This window comes from Colletes gigas, unplaced genomic scaffold (assembly GCF_013123115.1).
Source record: "Colletes gigas isolate AHSC1104 unplaced genomic scaffold, ASM1312311v1 Colletes_gigas_Sc00042, whole genome shotgun sequence".
NCBI lineage: Eukaryota > Metazoa > Arthropoda > Insecta > Hymenoptera > Colletidae > Colletes > Colletes gigas.
In genome coordinates, this window is record NW_025106671.1 from 1,043,081 (window position 1) to 1,064,589 (window position 21,509).

At 29.3% G+C, this 21,509-nt stretch overlaps 2 protein-coding genes across 3 annotated transcripts in view; one reads left to right on the forward strand and one right to left on the reverse strand.

Annotated features, from left to right (window-relative positions):
* LOC122402936 (NACHT domain- and WD repeat-containing protein 1) overlaps positions 1-6,490 on the forward strand; it is a 28,732-nt gene extending 22,242 nt beyond the window's left edge. For both annotated transcript variants that reach the window (XM_043406137.1, XM_043406138.1), the window contains 6 exons: positions 722-1,028; positions 1,173-1,398; positions 1,866-2,061; positions 2,196-2,724; positions 3,334-3,597; positions 6,379-6,490. In XM_043406137.1, coding sequence (XP_043262072.1) covers positions 722-1,028; positions 1,173-1,398; positions 1,866-2,061; positions 2,196-2,724; positions 3,334-3,597; positions 6,379-6,392 — 1,536 coding nt within the window. In that variant the 3' untranslated portion in view covers positions 6,393-6,490. The remainder of the gene's footprint in view (positions 1-721; positions 1,029-1,172; positions 1,399-1,865; positions 2,062-2,195; positions 2,725-3,333; positions 3,598-6,378) is intronic.
* Positions 6,491-6,709: 219 nt separating this feature from the next.
* Positions 6,710-21,050, reverse strand: LOC122402937 (bifunctional 3'-phosphoadenosine 5'-phosphosulfate synthase-like). The gene is made up of 10 exons (XM_043406140.1): positions 20,932-21,050; positions 14,931-15,101; positions 11,520-12,045; positions 10,897-10,997; positions 10,622-10,809; positions 9,409-9,655; positions 8,653-8,859; positions 7,415-7,520; positions 7,002-7,178; positions 6,710-6,926 (listed from the first exon to the last, which is right to left on the reverse strand). The coding sequence occupies exons 1-10, from the start codon at positions 20,977-20,979 to the stop codon at positions 6,844-6,846; spliced, it is 1,854 nt and encodes a 617-aa protein (XP_043262075.1). The 5' UTR covers positions 20,980-21,050; the 3' UTR covers positions 6,710-6,843.
* Between the last annotated feature and the right edge of the window lie 459 nt (positions 21,051-21,509).

A 21,509-nucleotide genomic window follows, 5' to 3' on the forward strand; every position in this document is an offset into this window, starting at 1 on the left:
GTCATCATGCATATCCTGGAAGTCCTATGCACTTTCGAGAAAAAAATTCAAGAAGGTGGACCAATTTTTCATCGAAATTGAAAAGTTTCAAATAGTTCTGGAAAAATTATTTTCAGTTGCAGGAGTCAATTATAATCATTTTTGCTGAATAGACATACCCTCGAAATCGTACGCACTTTCGAGAAAAAAATTCCTTACTGCAAATATAATGTGTGGCCAGAGATCTGTTATTATATTCTTCGTTTTTATCACTTCATATGTAGATATAGTTCAATTATCCGGCATACAAATTTTAATGGTGGATTTTATAGGCCAAAATGAGACGAAAATCAAGAATAGCAATTTGTTGATTAAGGCTTCGTTATAAAGTTATTAACGTTTAAAGTTAATTTGTGAACACCTGCGTACGCGTGAGTGGTTCTCTCAACTTTAAACGTTAATAACTTCTCAACAAAGCCTCAATCAACAAATTGGTATTCTTAATTTTCGTCTTATTTTGGTCTCCAGAATCTCCCATTAAAATTTTTCCCAGGTCTGGCGAAACACTATCATTTTGCAAAAATCTGCCAAAATCGAAGTCAGCCAATTAGGAATCCTTATTAATATTTCTATATACTAAAATGTGGATAATTTCATGAAATCGGGGATTTCCACAGAAAATAAGTGGCCACAACACGATAATCAAGGTTTTCCAAATTTGACAATCTATTTGTTTCAAAAGGTGACGGAGAAAGATGACTTCCTGATAACAGCCGCCGAGAACCGGGTGATGTATTGGAGTTTTCGCGGAGAGGAGGCGTTTTCGAAGCCCAAGAAAACCGGCAAGCAGGAATCCTTGCACCCTCACACGGCTTCCATCACTTGCTTGGATATATCCAGGGACGGAGCAATGGCTGTCACAGGGGGCGTCGACTCCCTCGTGAATCTCTGGCAACTGAACACCCACGAGTTGCTCTCCACTTTCGAGGGCCACATTGCCAGCGTCACGTGCATCGCGTTCTCGGCTTCCGGTTTATTTATCGCTTCCGGTGCGTAGAATGCAAAATGTAAAATGCAGAATGCTTTTTGGGAATTACAGTTGGGAGTTTAGTATGCTTTGTACACCTCAAAAGTCATTAAATTTCTCTGAGACAAATTCCCTAGTCTAATAATAGGGACTTTAATGAACACAGGTTCAGAGGACAAGACAGTTCGCGTTTGGGGGTTGACGTTAGGCCTAGTGGTGGCTACATTCAAGCATCAAGCACCCGTTACAACCGTGACAGCGATGTTCGATGGTCGAAGAATCGTCAGTTCCGACAGGGGAGGTGCAATTCGTGTTTGGGCAGCCGACACAGGCACCCTAATTCAGTCTGTGTGCGGCCCTGGTCGTTGCATCACCGTTGCTCCTGACATGAGGTACATTTCACTGATTCAATTTTACTAATTGTTCATAATCTCGCGGCAATGAGCACGCGAAAGTGGCGCCACCTATGAGGTTCAAGATCGTACGGGGATTTCCGTATCTTTTGTTCGAGCAGCATGGTTGGCATTACTGTATTTTATGTTTAATGTAATATCTACTGAATAATCAAAGTGGTTGTGTTTAATATTTAAGTATTCTCTATCTATAGTTATTTAAATCAAATTAACCTTATGTAACATCTTATTCAAACATCTATGTTTGAAGAATACCTATAATTTAAAATATTCACGATTATACACTCATAATTTCTTTGAGGAAGTGTCTTAACCCTTAAAAAAATTGTTCCCTTAATAGAGCCACTTGAACTACATCTATTTGAATTTTCGAATCATTATCATTTGTAAATCTATCAACGTTCCCAGTTTCTGTACGTCGTAGCTGGATAAATGTACGATTCCAGGTACGCAGTGTGCGAAACTGGTGACAATCAAGTACGAATAGTAAGTTTAGGGGCTGGTCCCGAAGAGAAGTACCAGGTGTCGCATTCTCAAGACATCACCTGCCTCGTGGTCACTCCAGACTCTCGATCTCTGATCACGGGATCCATCGACATGAGCTTGAAGGTCTGGCAACTCGCTGGTGGCAAACTATCGCAGGTTCGTTTAGTAAACAAACACTTTAACTTAATTATTTGTAGTACTTTATCTCTGGTACTCAACTAATAGGTATTCTTGAGTTGGTCGAACACTCTGTGGAGTTTTTACTTGAATTACAATAACATTTTCTGTAGGTCCTCGTGGGGCACACAGACCATGTGACCTGCGTGGCAGTTTCCGTCCTGGACAAGTCCATAGTCGTGTCCGGGTCCAGGGACGCGAATCTCATAGTTTGGGACATAAACACAGGGGCTGATCTCCACACTCTGAAAGGCCACTTGGGTTTCATCACTTGCGTGAAATTGTCTGGCGATGGGAGTCTGGCTGCATCGGGCAGCGAAGACAAGAGTCTGATTATTTGGGACACGAAGAAGGGCTGTTCTCTGAGCAGTATCATGTTGCACGTTCCTGTGGTGGGTCTCGAGGTGTCCACGGACCTATCCAGGCTTGCTTTGCACCTGCTGGAGCAGAAGTGCATGCCCATTCTCTGTTTGCACAATACTCCGGCGCAGTATGTCAAGTTGCCGGATTATGTGGCGCCTTGGTGCGATATCAGAGACATGAGACCGCCTGGACCGAAAAGACCTAACAAGAGACTGCTGAAGAAGGAGGTGTCCTTGGACAGTGACACGTGGCATAGAAAATATGGTCACCTCACGTCAGGTGGGCTTCTTGGGTTTTTTAAAATCCCTAACTACAGCAACGAAGGCATCTGCTGAATATTCTCTCCAAATTTGAGGTTGAAATATCGATAAATAAGAAAATGGCGGCGCTCCAAGTTTCGAATTACTATTTTTTAACGTTTCTTTTATTTTTGGCATGTTAAAAAAAATAGTAAAATTCTTTATGAGTGTAAATGTTGATCATTTCGCGAATTAGAGCTCCGACCTTCGCAGTCGCGACACATTAGTTGTGTAACAAGATCGAAAATTGCTAGCAGACTCCGAAGTATATAATCGCTCTCTGTAATGGTCGCAAAGTCCTTGCAGATCGTTTTTAACGTCCAATTTAACGTAATTGGATTCCGGAAAATGCTGTAAACAGATCCCCATTACGAGAGCCAACGAAAGACTTAATTGCAGAAACAACATGGCGCCTATGGAGCTTCGATAATTACGTGGCTTTTATTTTAATTGGGATAGTATATTCTTATCGTTATATTAGGCAAATTTAATGTAAATTGTTGAAAAATAATATAAATAATTTTCGGGGTCTGTAATATTAAGTTTGGAATTTGAAAACGGTATTTTTGAAGGTTAATATTTTATTTAGGGATATCAGCGTCTTCGGTGGAAAATTTACAACGACGATTTAGTGTAAGCGCTTCCATGGACGAGATAAGTAAAGTTGGATTAACGAATAGTCCCTCGGGCCTTGGGCCTGAACAGGCAGCACTAGCTCAGTCCCAACACTTCGACCAACTCGAGGCCCTTTGGAACAAACCCTCACCGCCTTCTAGACCACGTATGCACGGCAGAACTTTGTCCAAACAAAGTTCGCTCCAAGCCACGCGAATATCTGATTCTGACGAAGAAGGTTAGCTGTTTTGGGGAATTTTTCCTGAATAAACTATAAGAGCTTTTGCAATCAAATTTACAGGGCTTATTTATAGATATTGAAGGGATATTTTAGAATTTTTCGGGCGAGAAAAAGTTAAAATTGGTAGCACTGCATATCCTCAAACATGCACTTCATATTAGTGCATTTTAGACTTTCTTGGGGAATTTTTTTTGAATAAACTATACGACTTTTTGCAATCAAATTTATGTGGTTTATTTATAGATATTGAAGGGATATTTGAACATTTTTTGGCCGAGAAAAAGTTAAAATTGATGACACTACGTATTTCAAACATAGGCAAACATAGTCGATTTTAAAGTTAGACTTTCTTGGGGAATTTATTGTGAATAAACGATAAGACTTTTTGCAATCAAATTTACAGGGTTCATTTATAGATATTGAAGGGATATTTTAGAATTTTTTGGCCGAGAAAGAGTTAAAATTGGTGACAGTACGTATTCTCAAACACAATCAAACATAGTCAATTTTAAAGTTAGACATTTTTAGGGAATTTTTTGTGGACAAACTATAAGACTTTTTGCAGTCAAATTTACAAAGTTTATTTAGACGTACAACAGTGATATTTCAAAATTTTTTGGGCGCGAACAAGTTAATATTGGTGGCACAGTATATTCTCAAACATAGTCAGACTTGCACTCATTGCATTTTAGACTTTCTTGGGGAATTTTTTGTGAATAAACGATAAGACTTTTTGCAATCAAATTTACAGGGTTTATTTATAGATATTGAAGGGATATTTTAGAATTTTTTGGCCGAGAAAGAGTTAAAATTGGTGACAGTACGTATTCTCAAACACAATCAAACATAGTCAATTTTAAAGTTAGACATTTTTAGGGAATTTTTTGTGGACAAACTGTAAGACTTTTTGCAGTCAAATTTACAAAGTTTATTTAGACGTACAACAGTGATATTTCAAAATTTTTTGGGCGCGAACAAGTTAATATTGGTGGCACAGTATATTCTCAAACATAGTCAGACTTGCACTTATTGCATTTTAGACTTTCTTGGGGAATTTTTTGTGAATAAACGATAAGACTTTTTGCAATCAAATTTACAGGGTTCATTTATAGATATTGAAGGGATATTTTAGAATTTTTTGGCCGAGAAAGAGTTAAAATTGGTGACAGTACGTATTCTCAAACACAATCAAACATAGTCAATTTTAAAGTTAGACATTTTTAGGGAATTTTTTGTGGACAAACTATAAGACTTTTTGCAGTCAAATTTACAAAGTTTATTTAGACGTACAACAGTGATATTTCAAAATTTTTTGGGCGCGAACAAGTTAATATTGGTGGCACAGTATATTCTCAAACATAGTCAGACTTGCACTTATTGCATTTTAGACTTTCTTGGGGAATTTTTTGTGAATAAACGATAAGACTTTTTGCAATCAAATTTACAGGGTTCATTTATAGATATTGAAGGGATATTTTAGAATTTTTTGGCCGAGAAAGAGTTAAAATTGGTGACAGTACGTATTCTCAAACACAATCAAACATAGTCAATTTTAAAGTTAGACATTTTTAGGGAATTTTTTGTGGACAAACTATAAGACTTTTTGCAGTCAAATTTACAAAGTTTATTTAGACGTACAACAGTGATATTTCAAAATTTTTTGGGCGCGAACAAGTTAATATTGGTGGCACAGTATATTCTCAAACATAGTCAGACATGCACTTATTGCATTTTAGACTTTCTTGGGGAATTTTTTGTGAATAAACGATAAGACTTTTTGCAATCAAATTTACAGGGTTCATTTATAGATATTGAAGGGATATTTTAGAATTTTTTGGCCGAGAAAGAGTTAAAATTGGTGACAGTACGTACTCTCAAACACAATCAAACATAGTCAATTTTAAAGTTAGACATTTTTAGGGAATTTTTTGTGGACAAACTATAAGACTTTTTGCAGTAAAATTTACAAAGTTTATTTAGACGTACAACAGTGATATTTCAAAATTTTTTGGGCGCGAACAAGTTAATATTGGTGGTACAGTATATTCTCAAACATAGTCAGACTTGCACTTATTGCATTTTAGACTTTCTTGGGGAATTTTTTGTGAATAAACTACACGACCTTTTGCAATAAAATATACAAGGTTTATTTATAGATATTGAAGGGATATTTGAAAATTTTTTGGGCAAAAAAAACTTAAAATTGGTGGCACTACATATTCTCAAACACAGTCAAACATAGTCGATTTTAAAGTTAGACTTTCTTGGGGAATTTTTTGTGAATAAACTACTCGACCTTTTGCAATAAAATATACAAGGTTTATTTATAGATATTGAAGGGATATTTGAAAATTTTTTGGGCACGAAAAAGTTAAAATTGGTGGCACTGCACATTCTCAAACACAATCAAACATACACTTATTGCATTTTAGACTTTCTTGGGGAATTTTTTGTGAATAAACTATAAGACTTTTTGCAATAAAATTTACAGGGTTTATTTAGACATATATCAGTGATATTTCAAAATTTTTTGGGTGAGAAAAATTTAAAATTAGTGGCAAACATAATGAATCATCGATTGTCCAAATATATTTTTAAAATTCTATTTTTTAAGAAAAAATGCAAAAATAGAACATTTTCCCAAAGGTTCACACTATCACCCCCTTAATTTTAATTACCCCAAAAATTACTATTATTTTAAGTCTGAAATTATTAACGCTTTATGAACATTGTTAAACAGAATGCAATTATGGTCGTGCTAAACGAGTTCTTTTTCAGATGCACCAGTATAAAATAACATTTCGTTAGAAGATGAATGGGCTGAGCTGTGGGAAATTCCAATTGTCGTACCTTCTCCTCTCATCGATTGTCTTTCAAACAACAGAAACAGGGAAAAACGTAAAAAAACGAGTCTCTACGAACAGCTCCAAGTTACGGATTCTTCTCTGATGCAATAAACGTATCCTGTATGAAATCACGCATACATATGTATATCGATATTAAAGAAAAGTAAATTACAATTATTTATTTTCATCTTTCACCTCTACCTCATCAAGGATCGTTTCCTACGAAGACAATAAATAAATAACTTTCAACCATTTGCTTCTTTTTAATGCACTGTTTATCTCTTATGGTAACACGTTTTATCTTTTACAACTAAATTAAAATCGAAGTGAAAATACTTCAGGTTTGTATGTATATCTCATCTGTTGCATGAGAGTCGATCGAGAATTATTTTTTCTTTCATTTGTAATAGTCTGCCAGGATTCCCCAAGCTTTTGGCGCCATGAAGCCCTCTGGCGGATCTTGGCCAGACTTTGCCAATTCTGGAACAATTAAATTAATTTTTAAATCGGTATTTAGCATTTAGTTACTATTTTTGTTTTAAAAAAGTAATTCACCTCTCATTTTAGTTCCTGATATGAAACTGAAGTCTTGAGACCGTTCTGGCTCGAAGAACGCCATCTTTTTTGCTTTCTTGTCGTATGCTGCCACCCTGAATGGAATTATCTCCAGGTTTCGAAGGCCTGGTGCCATGGAGAGCACCCTGGCGCCGTGCGTCGCGTCGTACAGATTACCTCAAGTTGCACAAAAAAATGTTTATTTATTAAAATCGTCGATATTTAAGTGGTTGTAATTTTGTCAAAAATATGGGCTCATTTCAAAGAGTAAAGCTTCTACTTTTGCATATCAAAATTGAATTGTTTTTAATGCTCGGTTTTACAGTGAATTTTCTCTTTTTTTTATGAGTCCTCAGAATTTTATTTTAAATTTGAATAACAAAGAAATTAAATTTATCTTGTTTAGGCCTTACCATCCGGTGTTTTGGACTTGTCAGGATGCGGTAAACCCGCAGGATCGCGACCAACGATATAAAAATCTGCCCCTGCCATCATTCTTGCCTTGGCGTGCCATTGCACCTGCAAAACAAATATTCTAGATTGATTGGAAGCAATATTGGAACTCGTATTACTTAAAATGCACGGTATTCTACGTCTATGGAAATTTGAATTACTTTAAAGGAACATTTTTAATTGTTTTTCACATTTAAAACCACTTAATCGACGGATAGAGGATGAAATGCCCTTTAAAACGAGCGTTCAAACGAGTAGATAGCGTAATTACTTCCAGAGAAGATAACTATTTACGAGAAAATGCTCTATAGAAATCCTGCATACAAATTTGAATTTATTTTCAATTAAATAAATAATTTATAATCAATAAGAATTGCTGAAACTTCTTTGGGTATGTAGCGTCAAAGTAAATGTCAAAATAAACATAGAAGATGGCGTAAATTATAATAGGTGATGTATTCATTGGATAGAGGATGAAATGACCTTTAAAATGAGCGTTTGAACGAGTCGATAGCGTAATTAGTTCCGGAGATATAGCGAGTTTAGTTTCGAGTCGATAGGATGGCTAGTTTTGGAGATATAAGAGTTCATTGACCTCGCGTAAATAGTAAACAGTGCGTAGTGGAGTGTTGGAAACGCTACGCGTCACTAGAGGTCACGTCAGTCACGTGATTGGAGCAGATCAGCACAACGAGTGCGAGCGAGAGGTCCGACGCGTTAGACGAAGACAGAGACAGTCGAATTAAGAAAAATACAATTTTACATAAATTACGATATCTCGAAAACGAAAAGTCGGATCGACAAAAACCAAAAACCATTTCAAAGAGGAAGGTTTACCGCTTCTAACAATCGCTTAATTATGGATAAAGCACGAGTAGTTTCGGAGCTGCACGTAATTAAAGTTTTTAGTAATTTCAATGCGAGTTGGTAGTCCGCCGTGACACGGGGGGCGCCACAAGCGGAGTTTTTAAAGAAATTATCCCTTCATATAAATTACGATATCCCCAAAACGGGAAGTCGGATCGACAAAAACCGAAAACCAATTTCAAAGAGGAAGGTTTACCGCTTCCAACGGTGGTTGAATTTTGGATAAAGCGTGGGTAGTTTTGAAACTGTACGCATCTAAAGTTTTTATAGTTTTAATATGGCTGATGATTAATTCCTAGACTGTTTGTTATAATGTTATAACGATTTGTACCTCCGTAGGTCCTGCATACATCATCGGGCTTGGAAAAATGGCGAGAATGGTGTCCGGATGTAGCACACCTTCCTCCAGAACGCTTTGGTGTTGTTTTATCCTTATTGGTAGTGGCACATCGTCCTCTTTCGTCCAACCCCCCAAAGGATGTAGCAAGAGAACTGGTTTTTTAAAATTGTACGCCTCCAGAAGCTGCTTTCTCGTATCCTGGTTTCCATTTTATTAAATTCAATTTAAGAAATTTAAAGTAAATTACTTTTTGTCAAACTTTACCGTAAAAACTTTCTTCACATTTACTAATTATTAACACTTTTATTCTTCGATAGCCATTTTATTTAACTTTGGCTTAAAAATTCTTATTTTTATCATCGTGTGTCACGCTAAAGTTTAACAAAAAGTCATTTACTTGAAACTATCGTTACTGCTTTGTTGCATTAAAATGAATTTAATAAAATTTGATAAAATAATGAATTTTAAATTCAATTGATGAAAAAAAATTTGATAAAATAATGAATTTTAAATTCAATTGATGAAATAATGAATTTTAAATTCAATTAATGAAAAAAAATTTGATTAAATAATGAATTTTAAATTCAATTGATGAAAAAAAATTTGATAAAATAATGAATTTTAAATTCAATTGATGAAAAAAAAATGAACCATTATCGAAGAATTGAAGTGTTAATAATTATTGAATGAAAATTTTGGATTTTTTGATTTTTTCTGTCGCGTTATTTTAAATAAAAATCGAGTCACCTGCATTAATAGTGCATGGCCATTGTGCACAGGATTTCTCAGTTGAAAAGCGAACACAACGTCGGCTCCCATTTCGTTGCACTTTGCCCTAATTTCGTTTGGGGTGAGTCTGAATTGGTCGAGGCCATCGTTCCACCTAATTCTCTCGAAAATCTCCAGTTCCCCCCCAACCAGCCAGTCCCCTGACTTCTGAATCATTCTAACGTAAGGATGACCAGGATCGTTCGTTCCAAATTCCCTGCAACATCTGACAAAAAATTCATTATTATTATTATTATTATTGATTAATACATTTCAACTAGCAACGCCTTTTTTTTTAAATTTAAATTAAAACTGAAATTTAAATTAACAAATTGAGATTGAAACTGAAATTTAAATTAACAATTTGAGATTAAAACTGAAATTTAAATTAACAAATTGAGATTAAAACTGAAATTTAAATTAACAAATTTAGATTGAAACTGAAATTTAAATTAACAAATTGAGATTAAAACTGAAATTTAAATTAACAAATTGAGATTAAAATTGAAATTTAAATTAACAAATTTAGATTGAAACTGAAATTTAAATTAACAAATTGAAATTGAAACTAAAATTTAAATTAACAAATTTGGATTAAAACTGAATAGAAAATATTAGAATAATACAAAATTTAGAAACACAGAAAATTTGCAATATAATTTGTGTTCTTTATGATTAAGTTTTTTATCCAATTTATTTGTATATATTAAAATAGGAAATAATTAAAGTTATTACATTTAAAGTTGTTACATTTTAACTAGCAATGCCTTTTTTTACAAATTTAAATTAAAACTGAAATTTAAATTAACAAATTGAGACTAAAACTGAAATTTAAATTAACAAATTGAGATTGAAACTAAAATTTAAATTAACAAATTTGGATTAAAACTGAATAGAAAATATTAAAATAATACAAAATTTTGCAAACAATTTGCACTATAATTTTTATTCTTTATAATTAAGTTTTTCCCCAATTTATTTGTATATATTAAAATAGGGAATAATTAAAGTTTCTGAGGTTTCAAATTTGCTCAGCTAAAATTAATAGAATACAAAATTTCTTGAACAGAGTTAAATTTTGATTTTGATTTAAAATATTTTTTTTCTAAATTATAGTCAGTTCCAAACACTTGGCTAGTAAAATAGAAATAATAAAAATGAAAGAAAAAATGGCAGAATTATTTCTTCAAACCTTTCTTCCTTTCGATGTGGAAAGAATTCTGGTTTCCTTAAGATTGCTATGATTCGGTTTTGGTGAGTTAGGGTTACCGCTGGAGCGTTGTTGCATCTCTCTTTTTGATCCGTGCTAATTGCAAGAACAATTGGTATCGATTGGTTGGTAACACTTCCATTTTGCTCGAGAGTCTTGAAATGTTGACACTGAAAAAAATATTTCTCCCATTTAGTATCTTTTTTTTTTTTTAAACATTGCTGGATTAAAAATCAAGTAAAATGTATTTTTCTCACTTGCAGGTACTCGTTTTCTCGCATGAATCCTCTGAGTGGACTGGCCCATCCCTCAGCGAGTATTTGGACCCATTGCAAATCGATATCAGTGATATCGATACCTTTAAATCGATACAATATGAATTGTTTGCAATATTACAAAAAAATGGAAAAGATTTTTGAAATTTTAGACGCGAAAGATTAACAAAATTAACAACAATCAAGGTATAAATTGATGTAAAATTTTATTTTTCATATAATTACAATTTTGAAATAAAATTGAAAATTTATGGTTTTATATGGTTTTTTTTTCAATTATTATAATTTTTTTCAATTATATTTATTTATTTTTTTTATTTAATTTTATTTCAAAATTGAAAATTTATGGTTTTATATAGTTTTCTTTTCAATTATTATTTTTTGTTCAATTATAATTTTTTTCAATTATATTTATTTTTTTAATTTTCAATTTTGAAATAAAATTGAAGATTATTTATTAATTATTAATTTTGAAATAAAATTGAAAATTATATTTTCAATTTTATCAATATATGCTTCTTAGATACAAAGAATGAATAAAAAACAAACGTCTAAAATATTTTTTTTACAGAAACTGGCCATAATTAAACGGGGAAAAAACTTACTGAGGAGATTCCGCGCCTCCATTTTGGCGTCCTCGATCCTTCCATCCTCGATGAACAATTCTTCCACGCCTTCTCGAAACTTTGGAATGATTCCTTCCCGTTCCAACAGCTCGATCACCATTTTCGTGGACGTTTCCACGCTATTGACTTCCGTATTGACGACGAGATCCGGTTGCTTAGGCACTTCGTACGCCTGGCCAACGGCCGTGAAACTCTGGATCACGCCTTCCCTAGCCTTTTTGTACAATCCTTTAACATCTCGTGCCTCGCAGATTTCTACGGAAGCTTTTATATAAATCTCGAAGAATTTCAAGTCGAATTCCTCGACGATCTTCCTGGCCAGCCTTCTGTCGGCCTCGAAGGGGGAGACGAAGCTGCAAATGGCGATTATGCCACAGTCTGAGAACAATTTCGCCACCTCGGCTGCCCTTCGAACATTTTCCTCGCGATCCTCTTTGGCGAAGCTTAGGTTTTTGTTTAGACCTCTACGAACATTGTCACCGTCGATACTGTATGCAGGTATTCCCTATAAATATAGTGTGTTAAATTTTGGTGGCAAGTTGTTAATTGAAATTTAATTTTGGCTTAATTTTCTTTTATTGAGGAAGTTTATTTACTAAATTATTTTATATTAAGTGTTTTTATTGGGAGAAAAATTGATGTCAAATGAGAAATAGATTGGAAAAACTTTTTTATGTGATTGGTAGGATTTGAACTCTGGCCACCAGCGTGGGAGTTTATGGATGTTACCCCTGAGCTATTGAGTCAGAACAATAGTAAAGTTCTGATTATAAGTATTATTTCAATAAGTATTGAGTGGTTGTCATCAATGACTCGAAGAATTTGAATTCTCATTTGCAATTTTACACTATAATTTGTGTTCTTTATGATTATACTTTTTCCAATTTATTTGTGCATATCAAAATAAGAAATAATGAAAGTTTTTGAAGATTCAAATTTATGCAACTAAAACTGAATAGAAAGTATTAAAATAATACAAAAATCAATTGTAAAATACATTTTTTTTATTGAGAAATTTTATTTACTATTTTAAATTATGTGTTTTCATTGGGAGAAAAATTGATGTCAAAAATAGATTGAAAAAAAAAGTATTTTATGATTCTAGGATTTTAGGATTTGAACTCTAGCCACCAGCGTGGGAGTTTTTAGATATAGTCCCTGAGCTATCGAGTTAAACAATATTAATTGGTAATTATTTAAAATATAGTCAAAACAGTAATAAAATTCTGATTATACATAGTTCAACAACTATTGAGTAGTTGGCATCAATGACTCGAAGAATTTGCATTCTCATTTGCAATTTTACACTATAATTTGTGCTCTTTATGATTAAGCTTTTTTCCAATTTATTTGGGTATACTAAATTTAAGAAATAATGAAAGTTTTTGAAGTTTCAAATTTATACAACTAAAACTGAATAGAAAATATTAAAATAATACAAAAATCAATTGTAGAATACATTTTTCTATTGAGAAATTTTATTTACTATTTATTTTAAAATTGATATAAAAAATAGATCGAAAAAATGTATTTTATGATTCTAAGATTTCAGGATTTGAACTCTGGTCACCAGCGTGGGAGTTTTTAGATGTTGCCCCTGAGCTATCGATTTAAAACAATAATAATTTGTAATTATTTAAAATAAATCTGTAGTCAAGACAATAATAAAGCTTCAATTATAAATATTTCAAAAACTATTGTAGTTGTTCCTATCAATGATTCGAAGAATTAGCATTTTTAGAAATTTTATTTACTATTTATTTTAAAATTGATATAAAAAATAGATCGAAAAAAAAAGTATTTTATGATTCTAGGATTTCGGGATTTGAACTCTAGCCACCAGCGTGGGAGTTTTTAAATGTTGCCTCTGAGCTATCGACTCAAAACAATAATAATTGGTAATTATTTAAAATGTAGTCAAGGTAATAATAAAGCTTCAATTATAAATATCTCAAAAACTATTAAATAGTTGTCCTTTTCAATGATTTAAAAAATTTGCATTCTCCTTGTCAGCAACAAAATATAAATTATACAAATTTTACACTATAATTTGTGTTATTTATGATTCAGCTTTTTTCCAATTTATTTGTGTATATTAAAATAAGAAATAATGAAAGTTTCTGAAGTTTCAAATTTATACTACTAAAACTGAATAGAAAATATTAAAATAACAAAAAATTTAGAAACATAAATTATTGCTGGCCAATAAATTTTACAGTATAATTTGTATTTTTTATTATTAAGCGTTTTTTCAATTTTATATTTGATTAATCTTTCAATTTTATTTCTAATATTCAATTGTATTTTTTTTTGCACGAATAATTGTTCTAATTTATCAGAGAAAATTTTAGCAAAATAATTTAGAATGGGTTGCAAGGATAATTTTAGACTTTCTAATGATTAATTATATTTAATTAATCTCCTAATTTTATCTTTAATTTATCTTTTAATTTTATTTCTAATTTTCAATTATATTTTTTTTTTTGCAGGAATAATTATTCTATTTATCATAGAAAATTTTAGAAAAATAATTAACAATGAGTTGCAAGAATAATTTAAAATTTTTTAATGATTAATTATATTTAATAAATCCATCAATTTTATATTTAATTAATCTTTCAATTTTATTTCTAATGTTCATTTTATATTTTTTTTTTTACACGAATAATTGTTCTATTTATCAGAGAAAATTTGAGCAAAATAATAATTTTAGACTTTCTAATGATTAATTATATTTAATTAGTCTCTTAATTATATATTTAATTAATCATTCAATTTTATTACTAATGTTCAATTGTATTTTTTTTTGGACGAATAATTATTCTATTTATCAAAGAAAATTTTAACAAAATAATTTAGAATGGGTTGCAAGGATAATTTTAAATTTTCTAATGATTAATATTATTTAATTAATCTCTTAATTTTATTTCTGATGTTCAATTATATTTTTTTTTGCATGAGTAATTGTTCCATTTATCAGAGAAAATTTGAGCAAAATAATAATTTTAGACTTTCTAATGATTAATTATATTTAATTAATCTTTCAATTTTATTTCTAATGTTCAATTATATTTTTTTTTTGCACGAATAATTATTCTATTTATCCGAGAAAATTTTAGCAAAATAATTTTAAATTTTCTAATGATTAATAACTAATCTCTTAATGTTATCTCTAATGTTCAATTATATTTTTTTTTTTTATATGAATAATTATTCCATTTATCGGAGATTACGAATAATTTTTTATTTTATTTCAGTTTATTAAATGAGAAAAAGAAACAGTTCCCAATTTCGTAAAAAAAACGAATAAACTGTTACACCGAGTGATATATAACACAAACAATATAAACCATTGACACAGCGTTGTTTGTTAGACCGAGACAACCTCACCTGAGAAACGAGATAATTTTCAAGGTGAAACGAGATGGAAGTCTTCCCGGCGCCGGAAAGTCCCGTTAACCAAATGGTACAACCGCGAAATCCTTTCAATCTGCCATAAGCTTCTCCCCGTTTCTCTCTCGATACGTGGTGTATCTGTTGCGTTACGTTCGTCGCGAGGATCTGCAATGTTGATAAGGAAATGAAAACACACGCAAAGCAAACGCACAGCTGTGCAAATTCGAAAACATTTAACCAACGCTCGAACATTCCAGCGCATAAATAAAACGATAAATAATTATCTTGTGAAATTATTTACACGATTATTGAACAAATAATTTATTTAAATTTCAATATATAGAGAGAGAGAAGTAGAAAGAGAGAAATCGTGGTCTTGGAAATTATATTATTCTTAATAAATGAGTAGATTGTTTTTTAAAACGATGTAATACCTTGTAAGTATAAACAAATGAGTTATTAAACGTTCAATTTTACTATAGTCTATGTATATAGTGTATGAATATTAATAGTGTAATAATAACAGCATCAACATCAACTTCAACTTCAACTTCAACTTCAACTTCAACATCAACATTAGCATATAAACATCAATATTAGTATCAACATCAACGTCAATATCAACTTCAACATCAACATCAACATCTACATAATCAACAACTAAAATAATTATTATTCTAAACAAAAGAATTTTTTAAGACGTTATAATACCTTGTAAGTATAAACAAATGAGTTATTAAATGTTCAATATTCTTATACTCTATGTATATAGTGTATAAATATTAATAGTGTAATAATAACATCATCAACATCAACTTCAACATCAACATCAACATCAACATCAACATCAACATTAGCATACGCATAAACATCAATATTACTATCAACATCAACGTCAATTTCAACTTCAACATCAACATCAACATCATCAACATAATCAACAACTAAAATAATTATTATTCTAAACAAATGAATTTTTTAAGACGCTATAATACCTTGTCAGTTTTTTTCTTTGGACACCGATCTTCCAAGAAAGAATTCGTGTACATTCCCATAGTGATCAATTTAAATACCAATTATAGTTACAATTTTCTAGAATGTATTTACTCGATTTACTGTTGCACTATATATTAAGAATTGATAAAATTTTAGAAATTGTTTTACGAATGTATTTATTCGATTTAATGTTCGTTGCACTATATTATGAGTTGATAAAATGGTATTTAACGAACATAGAAATTGTTTTTAAATTTTTTAAGCTTCGTCTGTGTGTTTGATTTATTTAAATACACGAAACATTGTTTAGCTATTGCACCACTCGCACGATAAAGAGGAAAGTTTTCAGAGACATGGTTCCGACTCGACTGATGAGGATTATGGTTCCGTTCATCCGTGAAAGTCAAAGGAAAGTAACTCGAACCGGTAGTGGGACCCCGAAGAATTTCACAAGAAATAAAGAAATCGTAAAACCATGATGAATAAATCACGAACCATAATTTAGTATGGATTAGTCGAAAAAATATTATTTAAATTTCCCGCGTAAATTCGTCCGAATAAATAACGATAATTTCTTTGTTTTTAGTGGATTTTTCATGTAATTATTCATATGCTGTGCGAAAAACACATTTTACTGTTGTGTTTAGAAAAAAATTAACGCGAGACTGATTAGAATCCGTGAACTAGTTTCGCAAGAGCGCAACTAGCGTATTTTTGTGAAGCTCTGTAAAAAGTGTGTCGAAAGGCGGTCACCGATTTACCAATTGTCACGATAATCGTTTCGTTTAATTTGCTGTTTCTTTTGTAATTGTTATTTAATTGTACGTGATTAACGACTACAGTAAAATAATAGAGGAAAACTTAAATTAAATGGTTATAATTTGTAATTATAATTTTATAAATTAATAATATACTGAATAATTGAATATGAATGTTATTCAATTAAAAATTAAATAGTAACTTTTTTAGTAGGTCAGAATAATTTGCAATTATAATTTTATATTATAAATACTTTCGTCAATTTTATCAATAATAATTTTATATATTAATAATATACTGAATAATTGAAAATATTAACGACAACAGTAAAATAATAGAGAAAGACTTGAATTAAATGGTTATAAATTGTAATTATAATTTTATTTTATAAATACTTTCGTCAATTTTATCAATTATAATTTTATAAATTAATAATATATGTTGAATAATTGAATTTTGACTTTTTTCAATTAAAAATTCAACAGTAAGTTTTTTAGTGCGTCAGAATTATTGGCTTTGTTTATAAAACTTGTTCAAAATTGGTTACAAGTTGCAATTATAATATTATAAATTAATAATATATATTGAATAATTGAATTTTGACTTTTTTCAATTAAAAATTCAACAGCAATTTTTTAGTATGTCAGAATTATTGTGTTTGTTTGTAAAAATTGTTTAAAATTGGTTACAACTTGCAATTATAATTTTATAAATTAATAATATACTGAATAATTGAATAATTGAATATTGGCTTTTTTCAATTGAAAATTCAAATGCAATTTTTTAGTACGTCAGAACTATTGTTTTTGTTTATAAAAATTGTTTAAAATTGGTTACAAGTTGCAATTATAATATCATAAATTAATAATATATATTGAATAATTGACTTTTGACTTTTTTCAATTAAAAATTCAACAGTACTTTTTTTAGTGCATCAGAATTATTGTTTTTGTTTGTAAAAATTGTTTAAAATTGGTTACAACTTGCAATTATAATTTTATAAATTAATAATATACTGAATAATTGAATAATTGAATATTGGCTTTTTTCAATTGAAAATTCAAATGCAATTTTTTAGTACGTCAGAACTATTGTTTTTGTTTATAAAAATTGTTTAAAATTGGTTACAAGTTGCAATTATAATATTATAAATTAATAATATATATTGAATAATTGACTTTTGACTTTTTTCAATTAAAAATTCAACAGTACTTTTTTTAGTGCATCAGAATTATTGTTTTTGTTTGTAAAAATTGTTTAAAATTGGTTACAACTTGCAATTATAATTTTATAAATTAATAATATACTGAATAATTGAATAATTGAATATTGGCTTTTTTCAATTGAAAATTCAAATGCAATTTTTTAGTACGTCAGAACTATTGTTTTTGTTTATAAAAATTGTTTAAAATTGGTTACAAGTTGCAATTATAATATCATAAATTAATAATATATATTGAATAATTGACTTTTGACTTTTTTCAATTAAAAATTCAACAGTACTTTTTTTAGTGCATCAGAATTATTGTTTTTGTTTGTAAAAATTGTTTAAAATTGGTTACAACTTGCAATTATAATTTTATAAATTAATAATATACTGAATAATTGAATAATTGAATATTGGCTTTTTTCAATTGAAAATTCAAATGCAATTTTTTAGTACGTCAGAACTATTGTTTTTGTTTATAAAAATTGTTTAAAATTGGTTACAAGTTGCAATTATAATATTATAAATTAATAATATATATTGAATAATTGACTTTTGACTTTTTTCAATTAAAAATTCAACAGTACGTTTTTTAGTGCATCAGAATTATTGTTTTTGTTTGTAAAAATTGTTTAAAATTGGTTACAACTTGCAATTATAATTTTATAAATTAATAATATACTGAATAATTGAATAATTGAATATTGGCTTTTTTCAATTGAAAATTCAAATGCAATTTTTTAGTACGTCAGAACTATTGTTTTTGTTTATAAAAATTGTTTAAAATTGGTTACAAGTTGCAATTATAATATCATAAATTAATAATATATATTGAATAATTGACTTTTGACTTTTTTCAATTAAAAATTCAACAGTACTTTTTTTAGTGCATCAGAATTATTGTTTTTGTTTGTAAAACTTGTTTAAAATTGCTTATAACATGCAATTAAAATTATATTCTATAAACACTTTGGTCAATTTTATCAATTATAATTCTATAAATTAATAATATACTTAATAATTGAATATGAATGTTTTTCAATTAAAAATTAAATAGTAATTTTTTAGTACGACAGAATTATTGTTTTTGCTTATAAAACTTGTTAAATATTCGTTACAACTTGCAATTATAATTTTATAAATTAATAATATATATTGAATAATTGAATTTTGACTTTTTTCAATTAAAAATTGAACAGTAATTATTTAGTTGGTCAGAATTATTGTTTTAGTTTGTAAAATTTGTTTAAAATTGGTTACAACATGCAATTATAATTGTATTTCATAAATACTATGATCAATTTTATCAATTATAATTTAATAAATTAATAATATACTGAATAATTGAATATGAATGTTTTTCAATTAAAAATTAAATAGTAATATTTTGGTACGACAGAATTATTGTTTTTGCTTATAAAACTTGTTTAAAATTGTTTACAACTTGCAATTATAATTTTATAAATTAATAATATATTGAATAATTGAATGTTGGATTTTTTCAATTAAAAATTCAACAGTAATTTTTTAGTAGTTCAGAATTATTGTTTCTGCTTATAAAACTCGTTTAAAATTGTTTACAACTTGCAATTATAATTGTATAAATTAATAATATCTATTGAAGAATTGAATACGAATGTTTTTCAATTAAAACTTCAACAGTAATTTTTTTAGTGCATCAGAATTATTGTCTTTGTTTATAAAACTTGTTTAAAATTGGTTACAATTTGCAATTATAATTTTATAAATTAATAATATATATTGAATAATTGAATTTTGACTATTTCAATTAAAAATTAAACAGTAATTTTTTTTAGTGCGTCAAAATTATTGTCTTTGTCTATAAAACTTTCTTAAAATTGGTTACAAGTTGTAATTATAATTTTATAAATTAATAATATACTGAATAATTGAATACGAATGTTTTTCAATTAAAAATTTAACAGTAATTTTTTGATACATCAGAATTATTGTCTTTGTTTGTAAAATTTGTTTAAAATTTGATTGTTAAGATCGAAAGTATGCTCTCACGGTGCTGAATGGATTAGCATAGTAAAAAATGAAATGAAACGGGAGCACAAGAAAAGTCATGCGAGCCACCTGTACGTAATTCGACCCTATTTTTTCCAAGCACGAAGAGAATGTAAACTAACAAGTTGCAAGCACTGTTGAACAAAAACAATTCAACACAATACTCGACAAACCAAAAACCTAATCAACAATCAATATATATCTAATATTTATTCACCTAGTTTTATCTATTCAATTAAAATTGACACTAATCTTATCAAATCGTGTTAAATAATAAAAATGCAATGATTTCAATTATATTATTAGTACTATATTGTCCAAAGTAATAATAATTAATTTCACATTTGATAACAAAATTTATTTTTAATTACAGGAATATCAAAACATTTTTTATTATTTTTTACATAATATTGAGACGAATATTAGAAAAAAAAATATAAGCAAACTATTATTAGGAATAGTTTAATAAATTCTAATAATTTCTTAATATTATCAGACATTTGAACTAAAACAAAAGAATGACAGAAAAAAACAAATTTCCAAAACCATAAATTCTCTACAAGTAAAAAAATAGTTGAAAATTGTAATTCGACAAATTTTCAAATAATTATAATTCTATTAAATAAGACAATTTAAACATGATTATTAATGCAATAATAATTTTTATTTCACCAAATAATTATAATTCGACAAATTTTCTAATAATTATAATTCTATCAACAAAGAAAATTTAAACATGATTATCAATCCAATAATAATTTTTATTTCGTCAAATAATTATAATTCGACAAATTTTCAAATAATTATAATTCTATTAAATAAGACAATTTAAACACGATTTTCAATGCAATAATAATTTTTATTTCGACAAATAATTATAATTCGACAAATTTTTTTTTTCTAAATCGACTTAAATTATCAAGTAAGAGAATTTATAATAATTGAATTGAAATTGAAACTTCAGTTACCAATATAAAAATGAAAAATTCGATCACTACTCACATAACTGGTGTCTCCATTTGATAGTGTCGTTCTATTTTGACGGTTCATTGTTCACAGAGTTCACAGTTTCCTCGTTATTCCTCGAGACTCCTCAGACGAGACGAACAATCGCATGAATTAGCAAACAACAACGAGTAAACAATTTATGGGCCGTGTGGCAGCACTGAGAATCTAGTGACGCACGTGTTCTTTCATATATCACCGGGGAGGGTTAAGATGGCGCGCGTTTTCCACCAGGTGGGGAGAAATTACACACTTTCTCTCTCTCGTCCTGTCTCTCTTTTTCAGTTAAACGCGACCATGAATGCAGGAAAAACGGAAACTCGTGAAAAACTCGAGGACGAATAATAGCGAAATTTCACGTGTCGAGATATATTATACTAGAACAATATTCAACATTCTTCGAACCATTTGCAAAATTAATGTTGATAAACGATTCCTTCATGGAGTAAAATTTTATTTTTATTAATTTTATATGTCAAGAGTGAATAATAGCGAAATTTCACGTCTCGAGATATATTATAGTGGAACAATATTCAACATTCTTTGAACCATTTGCAAAATTAATGTTGATAAAC